At 30.1% G+C, this 12,930-nt stretch overlaps 1 protein-coding gene across 2 annotated transcripts in view; it reads right to left on the reverse strand.

Moving 5' to 3' along the window:
• The window catches only part of GRIK2 (glutamate receptor, ionotropic, kainate 2), a 747,094-nt gene that overhangs the window by 6,095 nt on the left and 728,069 nt on the right, over nt 1–12,930 (reverse strand). For both annotated transcript variants that reach the window (XM_011936507.1, XM_011936508.1), the window contains one exon: nt 8,665–8,915. In XM_011936507.1, coding sequence (XP_011791897.1) covers nt 8,665–8,915 — 251 coding nt within the window. The remainder of the gene's footprint in view (nt 1–8,664; nt 8,916–12,930) is intronic.

Consider the following 12,930-nt stretch of genomic DNA (forward strand, 5'->3'; position numbering starts at 1 on the left):
GGAAGGAGGGAAAGAAAAGAAGAAGAGGAGGAGGAGGAGGAAAGCTGGAGGGAAGAAGAAAGAGAAAAACAACTATCTTGCTTTTAAAATCACTCCTTAGGGGTGGAAAACCACACACTGTGTCATTAAATAAGGTAAGTTCCTCAGGGTGAAAACAACAACAAAAATGTTTCTCCACGTTAATAAAACAGACTACAAAAAGAAAAAAGAAAGGCACAAGGATACTAACCATTATTAAAAACCTCTTTTAGTAAGTTTCAAAAGATTACTAAACAGTGTCTGGATGGTATGGTGGCACTAACCAAATAGAAGATTCCTGAAAATGAAAATTTAAATCTTTGAGCTGTTAGCATGTATAATTGCATTTAAATTAGTAAAACTCTTAATAAAATTCATTATATTTAATGAGTCAATTTATATTTACACATCTCTAATTCTTGAAACAATGTAGATCTGTAAATCTTGATAGTATGAACTTGGCCATATTTACATTGCTTTTTTTATAGAGCTTTTTTATTTAAAGAGCTCTATTTTGTATTTTGAATGTAATAAGAAGATACATAAATAGTCCACAGGTAAATGTTTTCAAGAATATCATTGTTGATGTTACAGAATATTTATTCTAAATAGCTTAACTTCCTAATTAAAAGATATGTTTTTATAATAAGATGATGTGACAGCATTTGGAGAAGCATAGATTTTTTTTTTATATTTGAAGTGTAGCTGAAATCATGCTCCACATTGATCATTGACATATGTAGCTTCATTATAAAGTTAAAACCATTATGTTTAGCAATATATTTATTTTTGAAAAACACAATATCTGAAGAAAAATAACCAGCATGATTTAACTTTTATACTCATCGCCCTTTTTGAATATATGTATTCATTGATCAAGAAATATCACAAAATATGTTACTTTCAAGCCTGCATTTAGTATTTATTTTTAAAGAGGAAATCCTATTTTGTATATCTTGCCGGCTTAATTTTGATAGTGTAAAATAACTAAATGATATCTTAGTATTCATTCAGAAAGATTCCTAGCCATTTCTACATACAATTTCTACTTATCCTCCTTGGAGCCCTACCAAAATTTGAGCTACTCCGATCAATGGTATCTATGAGATACCATTGTACTTCAATGGTCTAATATATTCTTGTACATATCAACCAAATTTTATTTTGTGTTTGTCATTTAAATTATTTGTTAACTAATTATGGATATACAATATATATTCTTAGACACTCTAATTAATTTCTGACTCTGTAGGCCATTTGCCCAAGAATGGTAGGTCATATGTAGTGGAAGCAAATCAAAACAGTCACTGCGATTAGTTGCAGAAAATTCCAGCACCTTAGATAATAATAACTAAGATGGAAAAAATATTTATAAGATATAATATTTTACATAATATTGGCATGTTAAATGACACAAATAAATGTCATTTAATGTGACCCATTGATATTTTTCTTGTGAATATAACTATTTTGATTGGCAGCCTTTTAAAAACATCGAACAGTTAATGCTATATATCAGAAGTGTGAATAGACCTAAGGGTATATGAATATAACAGTGAAGCAATGAAATATGGAAAATGACTGGTTAAATCACTTATGTTAAAAAATATATACAACCTTGTTCTTGATATTCAATTTTAGAGCAGCTATCTTTTAAAAATGTTTTGTTATTTATATAAGCTATTCAGCAGTCAAAAGAAACTTTATGTGTAGCATCTTTCATGATCCTATTGATTAATCACTGTAGTTTTACAGCTAGAAAAAATTAAAACTTAAAAAATCAAGTTATATATCTAACTAGATTCAGAGCTAAGACAGGAACTCTATTATCTTAACTTCCATCTATGAAAGCTTTATCATATTAGCCTGCCTCATTAATGATTTCATTCTCAGCTGAGCTTTTTACCTGGACTCTATTCTTACTAAATGTTAGTTTTTTGAATACTAAATTATAAAGCAGACAGAAAAAAATTATGAAGGCAAAAGAAATACATATCTTTCTTAGTGAATTAAATTAGAAATCATGTTATGCTTTAACCTGGATTATTTCACAATGATAAACATAATTAAATATTAAAATATCCTCAGAAACCTTTACTCTAACAGAAACAGTTACCCAATATCTTCATGTTGTATTTTGCAAATACAATGAGACAGAGAAAAATTGAGGATCATTATACATTTTAAAATTTCCCCTATTTAAGCTATTAAAAAAAAAACAATAAATCAGGTCTGACAAGAATCAACACAAATTTAATCAATATAGCTGGAAAATGCATTTTTAAAAAAAGTAATATTAATCATCACATTTTTGCTAGGAGTCATAATGATACGATTTTTTAAATAGTAGCATCCAAATAACTAATGCTTAATTGTTGAAAAACTTTCTTTTCATAAGGTGCAGCAGTTAAAATGTATCAGCTTTACAAATAATAATAATGATATTACTTTTAAAAGAGCTGCTTGTTATAAGCCAGTTATATGCAAAGAAGCCCTCTATGTATATTAACTATCTTAATTAATTCTTAAAACACTTTTATTATGGATTCATAACTTATTTGTTTATTCGTTGCTTCATTTATTTATTTAAAAAGAAGAATAGAGAGGCTGAGTAATTTTTATCTAAGGTTAAACAAAGTTATGTTTCCAAGTCTTTTTAATTCCAAAACTCATGCTTACTATCTAGGAAAGTGAAATTATTAAGCTGCTTATGACCGAAAGCCATCATCTGTTTATCTAATTCAACCTCCTAATCCATATATTTCCTTAGCGAAAACTCAAGGAGAAAGAAGAATAGTTAAATATTCTGTCTCCATTCTGTACAGCTTGATATGTTTGAAACACTTTTAGACTAGGCATCTTTGACCTTGGAAAACAACTTGACCCTTGAGATACTTATTATCCTCATCTGTACTATATAGATAATAATATTTACATGGCTCTTAGAGTAGTTTTGTATTCAAATGTAGTATTACACTTTAAAAACTAAAGTCATTTATAAAAATAAGGTGGTATAATTATCTAACAAACTATAATTTTAATTAAGAATGATTATTTATGGGGATACAAAGATAATGGGTTATCATAAACAAATGACCTGAAAATCCTTTAGCTGATTTGGAAGTAGATCAGTAAGCAAAATGAAGATTGGCACCTCATTTCAAGCGTATTTTATATTTGTATGTCAAGACATTTAAAAAATTCATTTGATTAATCATTACATAGGTCATTAATGGAAACTGAAAGACACTCAGCTCTCAAAGAAAGGCAGTGATACAAAAACAATAAAAAATGGACGTTTGTCCAAAGTTTATTTATACTTTTTAACTTCTGAAGAACAAGTTAAAAAATTAACACATAAGGTCTGACAAGAATCAACACTTTAGTCAATATTGCTGTGAAATTATTTTAAGAAAAAAATAATATTATATATTATATATTTATGCTTTACAACTATAATTTTTTACACTGAAAATTTACTTAGAACTTTTAACTTCTGTAAAGCAAAATGCAGCTAAAATTTCTTACATCAAATGCAATTAATAAAAAAGTATAGATATCTTATAGTTTCTAAATAGGCATTACTGGGCAAAACATAAATATTGACATGAAATTTTTACTTATAATTCATAGCACTGTTTGCATTCCTATACTTTACCCAAAAAGTATATCCTTGAAAAAAGCATTGCTCCTGTTAGAACTAATTATTTAAAATTTTAACAGCAACTTATACGTAGGTATCTGTGAACAACCTATTTTCATTCTTCTGTTTCCATGAAACACAGAATTAGTTGACTTTGCTACATGTTTTCCTTGTACATAACCTTTCAAATAGGATCCCTAGTCTTGTGGGTTTAAACTAAACCCTCTGATTTTGTTCTCATCATCCCCCAGATTGAAATGTTTTGTTCATTTGTGCTTCTACTACTATGATTTACAGCCGTATTCCAAATTTGTTATTCATCTATACACTGAAGAATATTCTATGTGCCCTCAAAAAATGTTTTTGAACTATCAGTGCACCAGAAAAATATAATTATTTAGAGATTTTCTTAGGTAAAATTTGCCAGTGTTCTATAATAGAAACAACTATATTGACCAAAGTAGACTATGTCCTAAAAAACAATATCACATAGATTTAAAAATACATTTTAACCATTTTAAAGACAACAACAATGTGTGTTCAAGATGAGACCCCTAGTGCACAAATTCAGTTATCTGAGCAATAATATATATATATATATTTCTGAGACATATTTACTTAGTTTACACTTAAATAATAAGGAGTGCTTTTGGCTTCATCTTAAGATATTTTTATGTCAGGAAACTCAATAATTTATATTCAGACAGTTCACTAAAAACAATTTGTATAAACAAATACATTTTCAAATACATGGGAAAATATTATTTCTATATACAAAACACACATAAAGAGATCAAACTATAGAAGTTATATTGTTGTTCTGGCTGAAAACCTAAAAAAGGAAAAATTATGTATGTCTGTTAAAAGCAAACATATTCAAATATTTAAGAAATGCATAATTTTAAACATTAATAATCCATGTTATAAAAGTTTAATAAAAATTAAAATTATATGGTATCTTATAATTCTTGCCTACAAAGCCAACATATTATAAATATTACCAGAGAAAACAAAATTCAGTATATTAAGCAGCTTGTTATAGCCAGAAGTAAGTCTTAGAAGAGGGAAACAAGGCCTTTCAACCAAATCCATACACCCAAAATGGGATAATTATCTCAGATATACAACAGTTTCCTGGATTGCCTTCTCAGTGAAACTTCAGTAGATATATCTTCAAAATCAAAGAAGATGTAAGGCAAAAAGAAAAATAATTATAAAATGCATGTGGTGATCAGTTACCTTTTCAGACACATTCAGATGAGAAAAGTTTTTGAGTATTTTAAAAGTTTGAATAAATAAAAAGCAATGTGTCCTTGATTCATTAACATTTACTTCTCAATTAAAACCATTTTTATAAAAATTATGATATACCATCTTGTGGTTATCTGAAAGGAATGCAATTTCCATTGTTAAAATGCTTTAAGGTCCACATATTTCAGCTTTATTTTCTGTTTTTATTTTTAACTTGCCCTCATTTAAAAATGTGAAACATTTGCCTATTAATCTTAATTATCCCACAACTTACAAGAAAGGCTATCATTATCAACAGCTATTTGTTTTCACTAGTATTTACAATATGTATTATAAAAAGCATTTTATTTTTACCTATAAATTAATATAATTTTATCACCGTGATTAAAAGTAAGACTTAATATGGAAAGATACTCATTATTTATAAATTGTATTCACAAAATTCACATTCAACTAAGTTTCATATATATCTGACATATCTGACAAACTATTTAGTCACCAATACATTTGTGTTTCCCTTCAATGGGCAAAACACAATTCACTGTATATTTATTTATCAATAAATATTTATTGAGTAAATAATTGATCTCACAAGTGTTTACCTTATTTTTGAAATATAAGAAATCTAGGCTAAAGACACAATTTTGATAAGTAAAAGTAAACTGAATTTCTGTATATTCTCAAACATATGATAAAATCTAGGACTATCTTATGACTAATTTTAATAAATCAAGTAACTTGTTAAACAGCCATATAGACCAACCTAAATTTTCTTAAGAAAAATGAAGAACTGAGCCCCAAGAACCTAATTTATCAGAATAAATAAAATGAATCATTTCCATTAAATTCATGATTATTTACCATTTTGAATTATATAGAAAAATAATTTATTTCTTTATGGTACTTTTTTTAAAAAAGTTACTGCAATCAACTTCATTCTTAATTTAAATGATAGGTAGATAGGTAGGTAGGTAAATAGAGAAATAGGTAGATAGGTAGATAGATATTATGCCACCAGGCACTATTTGAGGCCTTGGAGATACAAACAAAAAATATTAGGTCTTTGTCCTAAAGGCAAGAAGAATTTAATATGTGAAAAGGCACCCACACTCAGAAACCAACAAATATGAATACAATACTGTTAACGGGATAATGGAGATGTGCTTAGGGGTTCACAGAGTGAAGATATCTAGACTTAATGCTGGAAATGGTTTGACATGGGCAAAATACCTTCCCAGCTTTCTCAAAAGGAGATACATGTTTTTAGATTATGACAGTACCTGAAATAAACTAAGTAAAAAGATGAGATACATGAGTCACTTTTTTTTCGTTGCAATAGGAAATGAAAACCTAGTTCCACTTCTTAGAAACAAGCTATGCTCTGTGCCCAAACCCATTATATCTTTTGATTAGGGAAAGCTTTCTGGACAAGTTAATGTTTCATTTTAAATGCCTAATATAAAATGTTTGTGAGAGTTTGCAAGGTAGAATAATAGACAAGATTTGCTCCAGTCGAAAGGAAGAGTATAATCTTGGGAAATTGAGAGTTAAAATGTAATGCGGCTGTAGTAAAGGTACAAATTGGACAGGAACAAAACATAAAGCTACAACAGTGGACAGGGACAGCTGTGAAAGGGTCTCATCTGCTAACTTAAGGAATTTGGATTTTATTGTGGCAGTTATGTAGAGACAGTGTGCAAAGCATTGTGGAGTGACTATAATGCTCATGTAATATCTACTCAGTTATTTCTTTCTAGTACAATGTTAATGCTTCATTGTTTCCATTTGAAAAGGTACATTAATTTTATTTTTCTAATTTTTAGAGGGTCATATAGATCCACAGAATGTCAAGAGATCTGGATAATATCTGAAAAATTCAACTAAACTTGTTCATAATAACAATGAAGCACATTACATTACAAAATTAAATCCTCATATCCTTTGTTTTGTTTTAACCAAATACTTGTAAAACAGCATTGCACTAGAGATACATCAATGATAAATCAGCCTAGATAAATCAAATGAACAGGACACATAGAGGTAAGTACAGTAGAATACCACGTATCATCAAGAGACTAATTTGTTTTAATACTGAGCTATAACTTGAAAATTATTACATATGGATTATTTGAGGTTCTAAGTAGAAAACACATATTTCTTCTATGATTTTCATTCTTATATAGAACATTAATGCATTAAATATCAAATGGTAATTAATGAGTTAATATTTATTCTTTGGGTAGCTCTTTAGATTTAGTTTCAAAATTCATTTTGACACTATAAAAATGAGTGTAACATAAAAAGTGTACTTAGACACACAAATGTAACCAATATTTGAGTTAGCCAAGCCAGCATAAATAACAACCTGAATGTTTTGTGAAAACAAATCATGTTATTTTCTGAATTCTTCAAACATTTTAGTTGGTTATTTTAGTCATAGACAAAATGGGGTTATAAAAATATACATTTATGATAACATTCCTCAGTGTCAAGTATTATAATCAGGCAAAAATATAGAAATACTCTATCCAAAATTCTGATTCCAGGAAGGATAAATATGACATAAGTTATTGGAAACAAAGGAGCATTTTTATTTTAAAAAATATTTCTAAAGGTACAAACACTTCAATGAATATTAGAAAAAACATTTACCTGGTATTCCTGTATGGCATCATTTTCAAGACACCACTTTTCTGCTCTTTTTATTTACCAATGAAAGTTCATAAACCTCTTAAATATTAAAGATTATATCATCTCACTCTGCCACAGTGGTTAAAGTTAAGTCTAAAATATTGTGAGTTTTATCAAAAACAAAAGAGATGTTTACATACTAAAGATTAAATAATGTACTAGAAGACTTTAAACTGTTGGTTTCATCATATCCAGAGCAATAAATATGCATACAAACAGTATCATATAGCATCTGAAAGAGTTATTTTCCTAGTCTTCCTCGTATTTATAGAAATGAGGAAATTATAGCACTAGAAATACAGAATCTGAATGAGGTGACCAATTTTCAAGGATAATACAAAAAACATTTTACAAATGACTGCATTAAAATGTAAAATATAGCAATAGACTCAACATTTTTTAAGTTTATACATATTTTTAGAAGGACTCTGGTACAAAAAACCAAATAATTGATTAAGAATACTATTAAATGGCAAAAAGAAACTATAATATTTTCACACACTCATTAATGTAGAAAATTATAATTTCACCAATGAAAGTTAACATCTTTCTTAAGCTAGAAATTTATTGGACTAAAGCTATTCAGATAAAAACTTACTCTTTAACTTGAAACTGTTAACCCATATTGTATATAAAACCTCATTTTTAATCTGCATAGTATTTTTTCTTTCATATTACAGTTTCCAATTTTTACTCACTTAATTAACTGTATCTCATCACTAAACTCATCACTAAACTGTATCTCAAACTAATCTCAAGCAACAAAAGTTTTTTTTTAAGTCTGTAATAAGAGTAGAAACAGCTATTTTTCCTGAAGCTGACTACAATTAAATATATCACAATTAAATAAAAAATCCTAAAGGTGACTATGAGTCTTTTTGTGAAATATGCTATATTTCACAAAATAAAATATTTTGTCATGTAATGAATGACATAAGACAATTTAGAGCAATAGTTCTAAGCATTATCATTAGTTGGTAATATAAAAACACTCCTGGTTTGTGTTTTAATATAACAACAAACATAGTTTTAAATTTAAACTGTAAACAAGTAACATTTACCTTTTCCAATTGAGCGTTTTTTTTGGATTTGTATAAAAATTCTCCCACTGCCACAAAAACTGAAAGCACCAAGCCGGCTGCCAGAACAATGAAGATGCCACCAATATTCTGAACCCCCAGGGCACTGGCCTCTTTGCTCTCCTCTTCTGGGCAACCGTTGCCCCTCCACCATTTCTCCTTCATCATATGCAGCTTGCCTTCCTCTTGCAGCTGAAGAATTGCTATGGTAATTTTGTCTCGATATGGAGAACCTAAGAAAGGAGAGGCTATGTTAAATATTTCAAGGAATCCAAAATTTCATAATTAAAGGTTAGCAAGATGAGAGGAGGGCAGAGATTTTTCAAAGTGCTTCAAAGTGTGCCAGTGTTTTTTTCAGAAGAGAAAAACAACTGGAAAAAAAGACATAGACGTTTAACAAGATCATTAAAGTGGACAGCCTTGCTAGATAATGAGGAATTAAATGCTTTGTTTTAAGAAAGAATATGTCTCCTAAAAGGTGGACTCAGTTTACAGCATTGTAAAATAGTAAGAAAGAATCCACAAAGGAAAATGGATAGAGTGCAAAGATGTTTCATTCATATCTACAATTTATTCTACATTGAAATCAGAGCACTGATAAAACAGCTATCTCTGTTTTTAGACCAGAAAAGTTGTGAAAAAAGATGTTTCCCAAGATTAAATGCAGTAATTAAAGGGAATAATTACTAATAAGCTGTATTCGATGGTACCTTTTACTTAGGTGATAATGAGCAGTCACTAGTATCTGTTATGTGATGTGCATAACAGAAGTCACGAGTTGCATGGACTTAGATAATTTAAAAATCATTATGGCAATTTAATTTATAAATCAAGGGGCATACAGCCTGATATTGTAAAAATTTGGGTCATTGTTCCTTTATCAGTTTATTTTTTCAGAGACAATGTTTTGTTTTGTTTTGTTTTCCAGTGGAGGCAACAATATAAACAAAATGTATTGCTTATGCTAATGGAGGTACATATTCATCTGCATTAGATATTACATAATAAGTAATATCTGCTAATTCATTGACCAGAAACATATCAAAATATTGAAGCGCATGCATTTTTCTACATCTGTTCCAAAGGATTAGTTTTATTGCTTTCTCCCACCCAGAAATCGCCTGCCTCCAAAGTGTAATCTTTTTCCTAAGACACTATACTGCACATTCCAGTTTTTGTGTACAGATTCACCCATAGTGTTTTCCCGCTTGTGGAAAAATACTAAACATTTCAGCTTGTATTCAATATTGCCTGTAATTTTGTTTTGATTTAAATGTGTCCACATCTATACATCTTTCAGTGAGAGTAGGCAATTAAAAGTAGAAAGATGAAAATCATAGAATGTAAGTAACCTGTTGAAAAAGTTGGAGAAATGAAGATCTACCAAACCCAACTGAAGAGTTGTTTCTTTAACATAATCTTTTTCTCTGCTCAGAAGCTGTAGAAGTTTATGGCTTGTCTACATTTTTTACAGCTTTCCTAAATAGGGGCATTGCCCATTCCTATAATTAGAAGTCAAATATTTTATTTTCATTATGCAATAATTCTCAAGTATACTGGGGGAATTTCTGCTTCTCAGTTTCTTCCCTGTGCTCTTCTTAAAATACTAATCTAACACGAATGTGCAATGTAAATTCTGCCCCTCCACCACTTCAGATTTCAATATATTAGACCAGCTTATACTATTTTCTATTCTGATCACTCACTTACTGGGTATTCAGCCTAGGTTCCCTGGTATTATTATTTACTTGTTGAGATATGGTCTGTTTTCCTAAATACATTACAAGATTTTTTGTATGGAGGATATCTATCTGTCTGTCTATCCAGTCAGTCCATTCACACATTTATTTATCCATCCATCCATCCATCCATCCATCTAACAGATATAGAAAGATGCATGTGCTTCATTATTTTTACATGTTTCTGGTCAATGAATTAACAAAAAATATCACTTATGTAATATCTAATGCAGATGAGTATCTATACCATTAGCACAAACACTAAAGCACACTAAAGAAACATCCATCCATCTGAATTCTCATTTTTCAAATAATAGGCTCTTAGCAAATATTTGCATATTCTGAGGAGCATAATAACTGACTAAAAGCATCTTAACATAATATAAGAGCAAAAACATGGTGCTTGAGTCTCTGTGATATGTAATAAAACACCATAAATTAAGGTCATTTTGCTTGACTATTCAGTATTTATTAATTTGCTATATCTAGCATGGTGCCAGTTGAAAGATCACTTTTATTCTGATAATCATATATTTTCCCTGCGAAATAAATGCTTACTTGATGGGATCTCCATTTTAAGCAGAATGATAGTTTATCAAATGTCTTTGAATAAGAAACAGTGTATGCAACAAATCTTGTGTTGATAGTGTTTGTGAAAATGGCCACACCTGGTTAACAAAAAGTTGTAATTTCTTTGTGTGTGTGTGTGTGTGTGTGCATGTTTTGTTGTTGTTTGCTTTTGTAGACAGAGTCTCGCTCTTTCACCCATGCTGTAGTGCAATGGTGGGATCTCAGCTCACTGCCACCTCTGCCTCCCAGGCTCAAGTAATTCTCCTGCTTCAGTATCCTGAGTAGCTGGGATGACAGGCGCCTGCCACGCCGCCTGTATTTTTAGTACAGATGGGGTTTCCAAATGTTGCCCAGCTGGTCTTGACCACTTGAGCTCAAGCAATCCACCCGTCTTGGACCCCCAAAGTGCTGGGATTACAGGCGTGAGCCATGGTGCTCAGCCTGTAATTTCTTTTATATAAATATAATTATAAGCAAGATTTGTGGAGGGTGATTACTTGGAAAGTAGACTTTCAAATATAAAAAATTCTTAATGCACTTAAGTATTTATTTTATGAAAACTCATTTCTCACTTTGAGAACTATTGAAAGAATATAATTTTATTGCCAACTCACTATATGCACCAACTGCATTGCGATATCTATTCTAGCATCTTCAAACACTATATTCTCCATTACACTCTCAAGAACAAAATAACATACAAATAAACAAAAGCACCCTACTTTTCAGCAAGTGAGACACCTCTTGACTTCTTGCCACCTGCTTCCTATTTCCAGCATTGATTGCAAATACACAAATTTCCCATTGCCAGCAAACCTCAGTACACTTGCTTTTATGAACATAGGAATCTTTAAATGATATTTGGTTTGAATCAAATGTACAAAGTTAATGGGTTTCTTATTAAGGTTTTAAACAAGATGAAATAATATAGGGAATATAATCAATGCCAATAAATCAGTGACATGTTTTACTTGTCCTTCCTTCATTGATCTAGTTTAAGTATTTTTTAAAAAGACAAGTAATTAAAAATGAATTGTTACTTATTTGATACATAATTTGATGCTCCTTTGGAAGTATTTCTAAAAATATGCCAGTTGAGGTTAGATGTGGACTGAAATTTCAGCTAGATGAAAAATCTCAAGGACACATTGAGACCAAAGAACGAAAGAATCTTCCATTCTCCTTGTGACACGAACAGCCATGCAGTTAGCTCTAATGAAGTGAACACTCATTAATTATGTAGATAGCGATAGTTCCTCCCAAGTCCAAACTCCCGTGTGAATCTGTACGCTGGCAAACGAAGAACTGATGTTACTGAATGTCAACTGAGAGAAGCTCAGGAGTCACAATGTAAGGTCGCCTTCAAGAAATATCTATATTTTTTCAAGAGGCCTCTACGTTTAATTAGAAAACACTAAGGGAATTATAAATGTGTCTATTAGAACATGCATCATTGTAACTTAGAGTCAATTTTCAAACTGTTAGGAGGACAGACAACCATAAATGAATGGAGGAAGCTAGACAAAAATATCTGGAAAACTGCAACACTCAAAATAGACAGATGGCCTTCAGTTTCAGTTTTACTAAAACCTTGTGGGACTATATGGTCACAGGGTGACCATATATTTTCTTTTTTTTTGAGATAATATGAAATATTTTGTCTAAATTTCACATATTTAAAACGTGTATAAATACATTTTTTTAAAAATTCAGGATAAACCAAACACATTTAAAGCCAAATTAGGCCTTGAATCTTCACTGCGATCTCTAATCTTTGGTTATTTTTATAACCCTGCTCTCAGTGGGACTTTATTTGATAATTGAAACAAATTCTCCATCTTTATAGTAAGGAACTGTTATGTTTGTAAATGATCTTTTCACAAGTTGCCAAAAGATCCCATTTACCAAGTAAAAAAGTCCTAGGTTGTAGAGAGTGAAA

This window comes from Colobus angolensis, unplaced genomic scaffold, assembly GCF_000951035.1.
Source record: "Colobus angolensis palliatus isolate OR3802 unplaced genomic scaffold, Cang.pa_1.0 Scaffold154, whole genome shotgun sequence".
Lineage (NCBI taxonomy): Eukaryota > Metazoa > Chordata > Mammalia > Primates > Cercopithecidae > Colobus > Colobus angolensis.